Below are 12,596 nucleotides of genomic sequence, written 5' to 3' on the forward strand. Positions count from 1 at the left end.
AGTTTGGCCGGAATTTTTATGTCCCAATAATAAATGTCGATAATCACCGATCGACTGGTCGCATCCGAATCTTAAACTGGATCTTTTCCTACATAAATAATAGTTAGCAGATAAATCGTAGAGGAATCCAGGATGATGGATTATCCCTGGGTTGGTTGGGGGTCGTTAAGGTTGAAAATGGGCCCGATTTTCAACAAGTTTCAATTAACTCTGAAAGTGACTTCTCTTTCTACCCTCAGCATTGTCAAACAATTACATTTGAATTTACTCTCCACTTTTCAGATGTTTCGAGCATAGTGCGGTTACCTTCTACGTTAAAAGATATTGGAATCTACTTGAGATTCAATTACTTCTACAGGTTCCATAAGACCCCGAGCTATACTCCTGTGCCCTGCGTTCATTTACTTCCCAGTCTGCGTAGTTCCTAGTATCGTAATTATTTTTTTGTGGCTTAGCCAAGGGTCTCACTAATGGCTAATGCACACCTGCTTGATATATTGTGGCCTGTTGTTGGCTAATCATTCATCCGACAAGAGTCGTCTCTCATCCTCCGGAAACAGACAGTATCATCAGTGACTGTAAACATTTTAAGGCATGTAGATAAATTGTGTTCGGCCCACAGGTAAAACGCAACTTGTTACATGTTCATGACCGTAATGAAGACGCGGTCTCTTTTGAGATTACTCCGACCAGTCAGGCGGCAACCAAGTCGACAGGCAATCCATGCCTGATGGAAGATTGGAATGGCACCGTGCAATATACCCAGGAAGGAATTTTAATTCAAACAATGGGAATCCAGTAAATTTTACAAACTCAGTGCGTCCTGCGCAATACTTTAACTTACCGGGTTCAATTTGCGTCTATTCAGACAAAAGAATAGATGGCACATTAAGGAAAATAAAAGTGCGACTTACCTCGACTTGCCGTCGTGCTCCCCACATGGCCGAATAAATTCGAAGTGGGATCCCAAAAGATTCGATCGAAGCAAAGCACAACTTTGTTGAGATTTCCGAAGCCAAGACGTTGAATTGCTTCCTGCTTCCAATCCGGCAATGGTGGCTCGAACCGCACGGTATTCACCTGGTTCTGCGACATCTTCGACACAGCTACTTTGAGAACGCCCAGGGTCAGCGTACATAATGCCAGGTCAGCTGGAATTGAAAAAGGGAAACACGAGTGTAATCGAGATAAATGCTCAATTTACCTTTCAATACAAGGAGATAACAATAAATCGCTTTACATTGCACCGTAAAAAAGCAGAGGGAGCGCTAGTTGGGAAATGGCAGGGCCACGCAAGCCTCACCTGGCCTCCTTGCAATGAGCTTTGTACAGATAGCCCCAGTGCATTGGAGATGACGTGCGTGGTACGAAGCAGTAGTTTCATGTCTGCAGCTCCTCCGCGTCGTCGTCGGCATTCTAGAACCTTGCCTTGTTAGGGAAAGACCTGGGTGCGTGCATGTAATGCCGCGGTATCAGAACCGCTTTCCTAAATGGTATGTTCGAATCGTTTTTTCTAGCAATTAATGTCTACGAGCATAACAGAAACAAGAAGTCACATTGAACGTGGTGTACCCGAGGAAAATCTGTTGTGATTCCCAACGACAAGCGCATCGTTGGACATCGATGAAAGATGACGAGTCTTGAATTCGTTCCGGTTTATTGGATTGAGTAACATTCGAGTACACTACGTGGAAAAGTTTACTGGACGATGAGGTTGCGAAATATGTGTAGGTAGGATGGAATTCAATGCAAAGTACGACTAAGCCTACCGAAGAGAAAATTATTTAAATACCATAGTTCGTGAATATGCATACATATCTCGGGCAATACACGCTGGCAGGAGGGGAGAGGAAAAGGGATATTTCTCCTCCAAGGGGTTGATATAGAAACTTTAGCCAAATTAGATGTTTTCATAGATGGAGGTGCAGGAAATCTCAAAGAGACGCTGTAATAGTGTATGGGGATTGCACCTTTAAAGCGATCCTTATACCTCCACACATTTACATACGGCACCACCATGAAGTATAACTTCGAGGAAAGGCTCTTTCGGATCTCCTGCCTTCGATTCGCCTCCGACCTTAGTATGATATCTTCAAGGTTGTGGTGTGATGTTTTCTCCTCCAGGAACTTCGAAGCGATGTAAATACTTCCTATGATTAGTGGGCCCCGCAAGAAACTAGGCCAATTCACTGTGCTTTCCGTCGACACACAGGGGATCAGTATACGGATGCAGCGACGATTTTCAATCTACCCATTACTACCATCTTCCATAAAGTTTCTTCCACCTCACCTCGAATGGATTTGCACTGCATCTCCAATAAACATAGTAGGCCTTACTCGCTTGGAAACCTAAACGGATCATTCCTGCGATGGCATATTGCCTCGGCAACTACTCTTTTATACACACTGCACATCCTTAACGCGATTGGCCAGTATTCCCAGCTCGCCATCCTTCGGCTCATAACATTGTCAAATGCTCCCGCTCAAACAGAAGCCGCGTCTAGCACCAACATGCTACAAGATGCCGGTGGCTATATTTTGGCATCCCATTTTTAGGCTCATCCTCGCTAAACATGAACTAGCGTTTGATGCCCTCTTTCGCGCAATCATCACTGAAGGTATTTAATGAGACGATCTCGTGATCGTCACCTCAGATATTAACCGTATTATTTTTTCAGCGATTGGTAATAAGGACCACCTCCATCTTTTCGCCCGGTAGGTCAAAGTTAACCATTCATAATCATGATTTGATGGCAGAATAATTTCATATAACTCCTCCTATAAGTTCTCGGGATGTTTCGCAACTACAAACAGCGCTAAGTAGTCTGCAAAAATAATCAACGTTGCCCCTCTGACATACGAAAGCTAAGCCTCCGTCGTACGTGACGTTCCACAGCAGGGGCTCAATACAGAACCACGAGAAACTCCTGTTGTTGCAATGTATTCTTTCGACTCGTCATCCGACGTGTACCAGACAAGTCTCTACAAGAGGTAACTTTCAATTAAGTGTGGCAAGTAGCCATGATCACCGAGGTTAGCTAAAATGTGCCTAATCCAATCCCAGCTGACCGAATTAAAGGTGGTAATGAAATCTACCGCCACTACCACGCAACATTTATCAGCAGAAATTGCCTCCAACCACTGCTATCGCATCGACCATAGAACGAGCTCGTCGATATCCATACTGAAGCTCCGCAATATATTCCCCATATGTAGTGCCCAGAAAACAGATAGGCCCATATGAAGAAGGCAAACCAGGTGACGTTTGGAGCTTCGGTAGCAGAACTAAGTTCTGCTTTTTCCATTGGGCGAAAAATACTCCTTCCACGCATGATACAAATGTATTTTTGAACCATTCAACTCGAGAGCCTTTTCTGTTCATGGATTGGATTTGAAACCATAAGTCGTCTTTGTCTTTTACTTAAGAGCTTTCCTATTTCCAATACATCCGTAGATACCCGCAGTTCCTCTTCAGTAGCCCCATGGATTGAAAATACGTCCTGTTGAACGGTACGATGGGGTGCACTTGCCTCCTTGTTCGGAAAAAGGCTTCCCATTATTTTTAACAACAGCCGCGAACAAATCACTTAAGGCCAGTCCTGGGCTGCCTCACAATGGTTGAGTTTGTACTATATCAACCTCACTTACCGATGTGGTTTACCTATTGCAAAGCGCCGGTCATCTACATTCCTTTCCCTCTGCACAACGTGCATTGTCGGTCTTCGGTGCAATCGATGAGATGACCCCCTTCTCGCACTTTCTGCATCTTTCCGACCTGTCATATCGGTTGGTGTATGATGGGGCAAAGTCCCTGAAATTAAGACATCCGACTTGTTTCTAGAGATATCTCCTCCCTGGGAATGCACATGACCCGCATTTACATTACCCGCTGAAATCAATTACACCGCTTCTACCACCGGCAAACTAATAACCAAAGACTGCAAAACTCCGTATATTTTAACTACTTATTCACACGCTTTGTAATATACTCGTATAGCTAAGGAGCAATTCAGTTCCTTCAACATAGTGCAGATATCTTCCCGCGAAGTGATTTGCCTTGCATTCGATAGTTATCCCCTGCTTTCAGGATCAAACGTTAGCTTGCTCTTTCAACATCATTTCTGCAAGAAAATATCCACAGATTTCTCGCTGGATCTATTTAATTCTAACATCAGATCCATTTTCTCTGTTCATCTTATGAGGCTGACATTACACCACCCAAGTAGAGTTCCAGATTCGCCTTGACCTTGCAAAGGATATTTGCGTGTGACATATCTTCCCACTTGGAAATTTTTTTTCCGGGCTCCCAAGTGTTGATTTGTTCCGAAATTGTAGGTGCTGATGTCGCAGTTGGGAAATTATCTATTTTCGATGACATTTTCCGGCTCAGTTTTCTTGGGTGAAGAGGCCCTTTTCCCTTCGCAGCTTTTCACCTGCTTTATCATGCGGAGATATCACCTGCGATTCCCGCAGTCGCTTGATGATTGGCCGTTTTTCTCTATTTCTCTCTATTTCTTCCATATAAAACAACTTAATGCCCATCATCAAAGCCCGTTGTTTCGGTGAATAAGCCGCCTCTCCTTAATAAACCCACATAATTCACGACGTATACGTCACCCAAGCAAAAAACAAGCCGGGAAACTGAAAGCTGGATGCTTCAGGTATGAAAGATTTTGTGTATTTCTTATATAAAGACATTTGCCCCATTAGTATGTAGAACGCAATATATGCATATTTGTCCACTTTTGGGTGATAATGACATTCATAGTCTTGAATTTGCAAAGAAGCGGCAACTTTGACCTATTACAACTTTGTAGTAATAGTGGGATTTCCACCAAACTTTGTAGAATCATGTTATTTAGAGCCTACAGGAGCATTGCCGGCTACACACCTAGTTCCAAAGATGAGCACCCGAGAGTTTCCAGGCATTGGCAGTGTTCTCTACATAAAATGAGGCGGACAAGTATCGAAGCGACATTGCGCTACCAACATCCGCCCTTCTGGAAAATCCAAGTTCTGGTTATTAAATATGGATGCGGTGTTCATCGCATTCGTTCGAACGGAAGTAAATGCGACCTGCAGATTGTCTAGGAGGTGTCGCACGTTCTCTCGAACCCAACGGCCGCTTCACTGATTCAGTTGACCCGCCGCAACGGGGCGCTACTTCCACGATAGTTCAGCAGCAGCGAGGACGTTTAAGAAGCCGCCCTAATTCTCACTGTTCACACACTCTTCCACACTGGTGTTAGTGTCGTCAATCATATGGCTCATTGAAGAAAACTGGTGAAGCCGCCCCCGACCCACACGGTAGAGGTCGGCATTTCTGCCTGCATATATTAGACTGCAACACCCGTATGAAGTTTTTGATTGACATAGAGTTTGTCATCTCTTTGTTCCTGCTGACTGGTATACAGTCGATGATGCTGAATTTGGAGCTGTACTCCTGGCAGCTCATCATCGCAGACCTGCAATCGGCGATCATCGGTGCAAACTTCTAATCTCATCGACATCCGAGGATTTTTAGAGGATTTTTTCGCTCGGCTTACCTCATACGACAAGGTGGAAGCTACTTCAATTCACAGGATTTTCATCTTTTCGAGAGAACTGAGACGTCGGTATGGGGCTCACCTACAAGAGTTCAAGACTGTCTATTCCCCATAGAGTGGATGGCTATGCTTTCGGACTTACCAATGAATTACAAGTTTCATACAACGGGCCCCGACTTTTGAACGCGCAGTTTTACCAGACCTCGTTTGGAAGCCGCCAAGAAACAATTCGCGATTTGCAGGACCATAATCCAGCCAGTGACCCAGGCCGCTTCACATCATTTCAAAGTCAGATACGGCACATGTCGAATCACCTACGACAACAGGCATCTGAATGCTTACAAGAACCGAAGAGAGAGACCTCCGCAAGGATTTTAACCAGATACCGATTGCAGAAAAAAAACATTCCATCACATCTCTCTCACTCGGTCTCTCGCGCGACTACGTATGACGCTAGATAAATGGGTCCTGGCCAGAAACGAAGTTAAATATCTCGACTACACCGTTTCTTCAGAGAGTGTCAGAACACTTTCAAGCAAGGTCAAAGCAATCGAGGGCTTATCAAAAGCAAAGAGATCCGCCGAGCTTTGTCAATTCTTAGAAATGCTCAATTCATGTCATCGCTATATTCCAAGGGCTGCTGCAATCTTAGCTCCACTGAACGAGCAAGCATAGGAAATTCCACCTAGTCTGGGTGCAAGAAGCCTTTCGAAACAGTAATCAAAACAGCAAGGAAGTGAATTGGATCATCTGACCCAAACAATATCGATTGAGTTAATTAAATAACAGCAAAACTAGTCAAAAAAGTTGACTGGTTTTTTACAGGGCAGAGACAACTGATCAGACGCTGCCACACCTCTGCCCTGGGAGCAGCGTGACCGAAAGTAGCGACAGGTGATAATCGCTTAATTTATATATAATCGCAAACACGACATAAGTGCGAATTATATTGAAGAGAAATCCATCGTAAGTTCAAACCTAAACCAGGCCGAACTGAAAAAAGAGGAGTCCGTTGACCACAAGAGAGGAAGTAAGTTGCTTCCCAAGTGGTCCGGTCCGTCATCAAGTGGATGCGGACTCTGGACTCCCAGCATCCTTAACAAAAACTTCAACTAGTGTTTGATCGAAAGATTTAAAAAAATATGCAGTTTTGATTTGACAGTCAAAGTTAATGGTTCGATTATTCATTAGAAAAACTGTCGTTTTTTATTGAAAAAAATTAAACACGCGTTTCAACTTCAAGTCTTTTACGGAACGGATTCTTCTCTTTCAAAAATCATACTTTAGTCAATTTTATTCGGATCGATAGATGAAATTTTAGGGGACGTATTCTCAGATAATTATACTTCAAAACAAGTCCTGTTCATCTTATGTGAAAAATCTCTATGCACGATTTCCCATTCCATTCCAACAATACAAAATATTCCATCATATTATTGCCAAATTCCAAGATACACATACATACATACATATCAACGACATAAAGACTGTATTCATCCTAAATAAACAAATACTGTCTATTACCGCATGAGGATGCACACAATATATATGTGCGCATCTAAATTGACGTGAAGCATCTTCACGCATTTCCACTTTACTCCGTGCACAAAAGTGTAGATATATTTGTTATGTACGTAAATTGATAACCGCTAGTAACCAGGTACACGCAAACCAATTATATTGGTTACTAGTACAACGGTTATTAGCACATACATATATATACCTATGTCACCTCGAGTAATTGGCATGCAAATAACCAAAAAAAAAAACCAAAAAAGGAAAACTAAAACATCCCCATTGATCCCGCCGTTCACATAAGTGCACTTTATTTGATAATGACGTCATACACTTCTCAGGGTGCCGTAAATTTACCGGAAATGCGAAACTGACCTTCTATAACCTTTTTAATAATAGTCAAATTGCCTTCAAACTTTTCAGAATTATGTGCTATATTATCGCCTGTGCTGACGTCTACGTCTACGTCTGTACATCTACATGAACTTAAGGAGGATTTTTCCGGTACATTTCCAAAACCAGGTAATGTACTATTATCAACTTTATTTGTGCGGATATCGGAATGGGATGTACTTGAGCTTAGATTTCATACAGCTGTATTACTGTGATTTTTTTCAGATTTTTCGATTGGGTTGGTTCTGAGAATCAGACTTGTTTCATTTTTGGAGCACACATTTTGAGCCCTATCTCCCCTAGGTTTCAACCACTATCAAAAATAAACTCAATTTCGAAAAGTGCTAATCGAGCCATATAACATATAATATATTCTGTGAAAAAAAATTACACCCCACCTTTTGCATGTTTGAGGAGCCCCCTTCAATCTCAACAGAAAATGGCACCACTCGTTGCATGTAAAGGGACACACAGACAAGCTCTCACCAAATTTCGTGGGAATCGGTTGAGCAATTTCCGAGTAAATCGGGTGTGATAAACAGACAGACGAACAGCCAGACATTGAGCCGACTCTAATAACGTTTTGTTTCATACAAAATCTTAAAAATGCCATAGAAAATCACTTTTTTCAAAGTTGCAAGTCGGATTAACATCTTAAGCACTTTCAACGCTTTATGGAAGGCTGTTCCTTTACAATTTTTACCGATCATCGACACTCGTCAAGGCCGCACAGCAACGCTCTGACAAGGCCCGGCCCAGGCAAGTGCGTCAACTGGACGACATCCTGCAGCACCAAATAGTCTTTACGTTTTTCAAGGGAATGGCCAACGAAGTAGCGGACTCCTTTCGCGCACGAGCGCAATCGCTACACCTTTTACATTTAATGCGGAAACCGTCGCCGAAGCCCAAGACAGTGAGGAGGAAATACATTACCTACACAGAAGCCCAAGAAAAGTTCTCTAACGGTTAGCCATAGATACTTCCACCGGGAATGTAAGGCCATATTTGTCAGCCTCCATACGCAAGAAAGGTTTCAACGCCGTGTTGCCCATGCAAACGATCTAAGGTAAATCGTCACAACCGCAGCGCCGTGGTATCTTTCAATGTGTCAGGCAAACGTTTTGGTCATATTTACGTCGGCATAATTGAGCTGCCGCAGATCCAGGGAACGCAATATTAATAATAATAATCGGTGGCGCAACAATCCAATTGCATCAGGACTACCCTACACTACAGTACGCTATAGTAGGCAATGTGGTCAGCATCGCGCTTGCCCGAGATTATTACCCTGATTTGACACAAATCATTCTGTCACTACGCTAAATCCTACCAGATCTCTCTTAGTGACATCCAATGTCGTTAAGAACAAAATGACCGTGTTGAGAGATCCAAAGCCTAGAAGAATTGCTAGGGCATTCAGCTTAGTCAATGCAGCGGGACGGGCCCCGATCCTGTCGAGAAATGGGCAAGGGTTCTTCACGCATCGACGGCGTCGGACGAGAACAATTGATCCGAGCAAAACGAATACGCGTCGGCACTCTAAATATTGGCACCCTCACTGAAAATACCCAGGAACTAGGAAAAATCCTTCGAAAATGGCGCATTTTACAAATTGACGATACTCAAATGAAGGTTCGTGAAAAGAAGCGTCTCTACCACAAGTTTCTCGATGATAAAACGCTAGACAAATGAAAAATTTACAATAATCCCAACCGAGAAAAAACGATCACTGCACCCGAGCGGTCCATTACAAGGACCTTAACGGTAAGCCGGACACTCGGGATGGTGAAAGAGACGGACAAAACCGCATACAGGATATCGAACGCTTCTGTTGTGTTCATGACAACAACAATAGTTTGCTTACCGATCGACGACCCGTGAGATTTCAATTGAAGAATTCATCGCCCACTCGTGCAAACACTGCCGACATTTGGAGCAATTCCAACTGTCGGCGCAACTGAAGAGGAGAAAGCAATAAAACAAATGAAATCTGGAAGCAACAACGCATCTGAGCTCTGGAAAGCGAAGAGTTGGGAGCCAACACTGTTTCTCACTGAATTCTTTAATCGAGCTATTGAGGAAGGTATAACACTATTTGACTGGCACAGTTCCAATATGAAGAAAGAAAGTTAGTCCAGCAGAATGATCTAATTATCGTCCGATCCGGTCGTTGTCTCATACCATGAAAATTTTTTAACGCATTCTTAACAACCGCGAAATCGCTCAAATAACTATGAATCAAGCCGGGGTTTTCAAGAACTGCGGAACTACTGACGCAATACACGCTGCGCGGTTACACATGGAGAAACGCCGTTTTTATATTGCATTTCTAGATCTGGAGCAAGCGTTCGACCGTGTGCCACACGCACTCATCTGAGATGTTCTACAACACCTAGCACCAGAAGAACTCATGCACTGGGTAACATTGTTCCACCACGATTCGAAGAGTAAAGTGCGAAGTATGGCGAGCGTATCAAAACCGCTTTATGTTTCTCTCTCTGTTCATCAAGGAAGTGCCCTCTCACCACTCCCCTTTATTCTTGTTATGAACACTGTCACACGGGACATCCAACGTTCAGCGCCCTACAGATATGCAGATGATGTCTTTTTAGCATCTAATACCAAAAATGATCTCGAGTAACTTGTCCAAAAACGGAATAATCGCGAATTTTTGACGACCAATCCCCATGAAACAGGCGCAATCACTGTCAATGACAATGATCTCGGGCCAACGTTATCAGTCAATGGAGGACTGCATTATGAAATTACTTCACACATTAACGAATCCTAGATGAAGTGGCGTTCCACAACTGGCGTTGTTTTTTAATCAGTGTATCAATGAACGTCTCAAATCTAATATTTACCGGAATGTCGTCCGCCCGTCACACTCTATGGTTCTGATTGTTAGCCGACAATGAAAGGCGTCTTGCAGTAATGAAGACGAAGATGTTGCGTTGGACTAGAGGCGTGACACGTTTTCATCACATCCGAAATGGGGATAGCTGCGATCGATATGGGGTTGCACCGATCAAAGAAAAATTGCGAGAGAGGCATCTTCGACAATATTGTCACGTAATTCGCGCAAACGAGAATTCACTCGCCAAGATTGGTCTGAACATCGGAATCAATGGTAAGCGACCAAAAACCCGGCCGAAATGCGGCGGAATCCAGCGATACGCTCGATGAACACTTGAAAGTCTCGCGACTGAATTAAAATAAAGCCGCTGATAAAACAAAATGGCGAAACCGATCAGGACGAGCCAACCCAGCTTATGACCGGGACAAAGGTTTTTCGTATAAAAACAACAGTTACATATAAATCATTCAAAGCGTTGGCCTTCACTAGCTTCAACTTTTTCGCATTTTTCCCGAAGCGCTCGAATACCGTTACGATAAAATTTTTCGTCTCTTGAGGCTTTCCACGAATTAATGCATTTTTCGATGACTTCATATTAGCAGAATTGCTGATCAGCCAGACCATGTGATGTAGGACTTCCCATTTGAGCGTCCCTATATAGGTTTTAACGCGTTTAAGAACATGAGGCCGAAGGTTGACAGGCAGTAGAATCACTTTTTTGTGCTTCTGTCTGCATTGTGGCCGTTTTTCGCACAGTTCGGGCCAGCGATCGTTTCGTTCGATTTCAACAGCTCATTGTAGATAATAAAGACCTGGTCCCACCAAACACACAAGGATAGCCTTCGCAGCGTGTATATTCGACCGAACCGACGACGTGGAAGCATGACCCGACAGTCCCCATGACTTTTCTTGTTTGCGTTTCTGTAGTAAATCCATTTTTCATCATCCGTTACGATGTGATGTATAAAAGCCTTCCTTTTTTGCTGCTAAAGCAGTTGTTCATAGGCCAAAAAAACGAGACTCAACATCTCTTGGCTTCAAATCGTAAAGAATCAAAGTTCCTTGCTTTTGAATCATTTTCAGTGACTGGCGGGGAACTCCTAATACGGAAGCAAGCTGTCTCTTCGTTTGACATGGATGTTAATCGAATAATTCCTCCAGTGTCGCGTCTTCGAAGGTTTTCGGCCTTCCTTCACGTGGGCAGTTATCAACATCGACATCACCTTCTTTAAAGCGGCGGAACCAATCACAGCACCCTGTTTCACCTAGCACAGCATTTCCGTAAACATTTGTAACTCTCGATGCGCTTCAGGTGGCGTTTTTCTTGAATGGCATAAGAAAAGTAATGATTATTCAGCAAAACATCAGATATTTTCACACAACTAAAAGTATATGACACCACAATGTGTTTCTTTGTCATATGTCTCAGCTTGATTCACGGCATTTTAGATATGTCAGAATTGACCAGCACTCATGGCTGGAGTCGTCTATTGACAAACAAGGGGAAATTAGTTGCACACCTAATACTACTACTAACTTTATTTGAACAGAAATCGATATGGAACGTATTTCGGAGCCTAAGCACCGCATAGTGTCAGTATCGTGATTTTTTCAGATTGTTCGGTTGGGTAAGTTCTGAGGAAGGGTCTGTGAAAGAAGTGACCACTTTTCAGTCCCCGCCCTGTTAGAAGCTGTCTGAACTGAGAATAATTTTGGAAAATTCTAATCGAGACCTTTCATTTGATAGCCTAGATGAATATATGCTTAGTGAAAATTGTGGATCCCGTTTTTGCCTGAACGGATACCCCCCTTAAATTCCATATTGAGCGATGTACTTCACTGTATGGGTGGGCCTTCACAGTTCTCATGTGTAACAGCTTCTGAGAAAAATGCGTGTGTTAGAAAGACAGACAAAGAGTATACCAATTTTAATAAGGTTTTAATTTATAAAAACCTTAAAATAGTCCTATTTGGTAGTAGAGCAACAATTCATATCAAACCTTGCCACGTTTGCTATAGTGCCGAATTCTGTGTTTCTAGAAGAATTTTATGGGGAGCTTCCTGATAAATTTCTAAAATATAATCGTATACCATTATTAACCTTGTTATGGGAATGGAGCCTAGAGTTCGTGTCTTCTTCATATTTGCAGAATTAGAATTTGTGGTGCTACATTCTGAGCCCTAGCTTTCTCCTCCTTCCACCCGATATTCAAGTCTGCATTAGTTTTAGAAAGTATTAGTTGAGCATTTTCGACATATTTTAAAGAAAACCACTTACACCTCCT

At 42.9% G+C, this 12,596-nt stretch overlaps 1 protein-coding gene across 1 annotated transcript in view; it reads right to left on the minus strand.

Moving 5' to 3' along the window:
• The window catches only part of LOC119650175 (possible lysine-specific histone demethylase 1), a 697,245-nt gene that overhangs the window by 74,413 nt on the left and 610,236 nt on the right, over positions 1 to 12,596 (minus strand). Inside the window, exon 7 of the mRNA XM_038052729.1 lies at positions 915 to 1,151. Within this exon, the coding sequence (XP_037908657.1) occupies positions 915 to 1,151 (237 nt within the window). The remainder of the gene's footprint in view (positions 1 to 914; positions 1,152 to 12,596) is intronic.

Source organism: Hermetia illucens, chromosome 2 (genome assembly GCF_905115235.1).
Source record: "Hermetia illucens chromosome 2, iHerIll2.2.curated.20191125, whole genome shotgun sequence".
Classification (NCBI taxonomy): domain Eukaryota; kingdom Metazoa; phylum Arthropoda; class Insecta; order Diptera; family Stratiomyidae; genus Hermetia; species Hermetia illucens.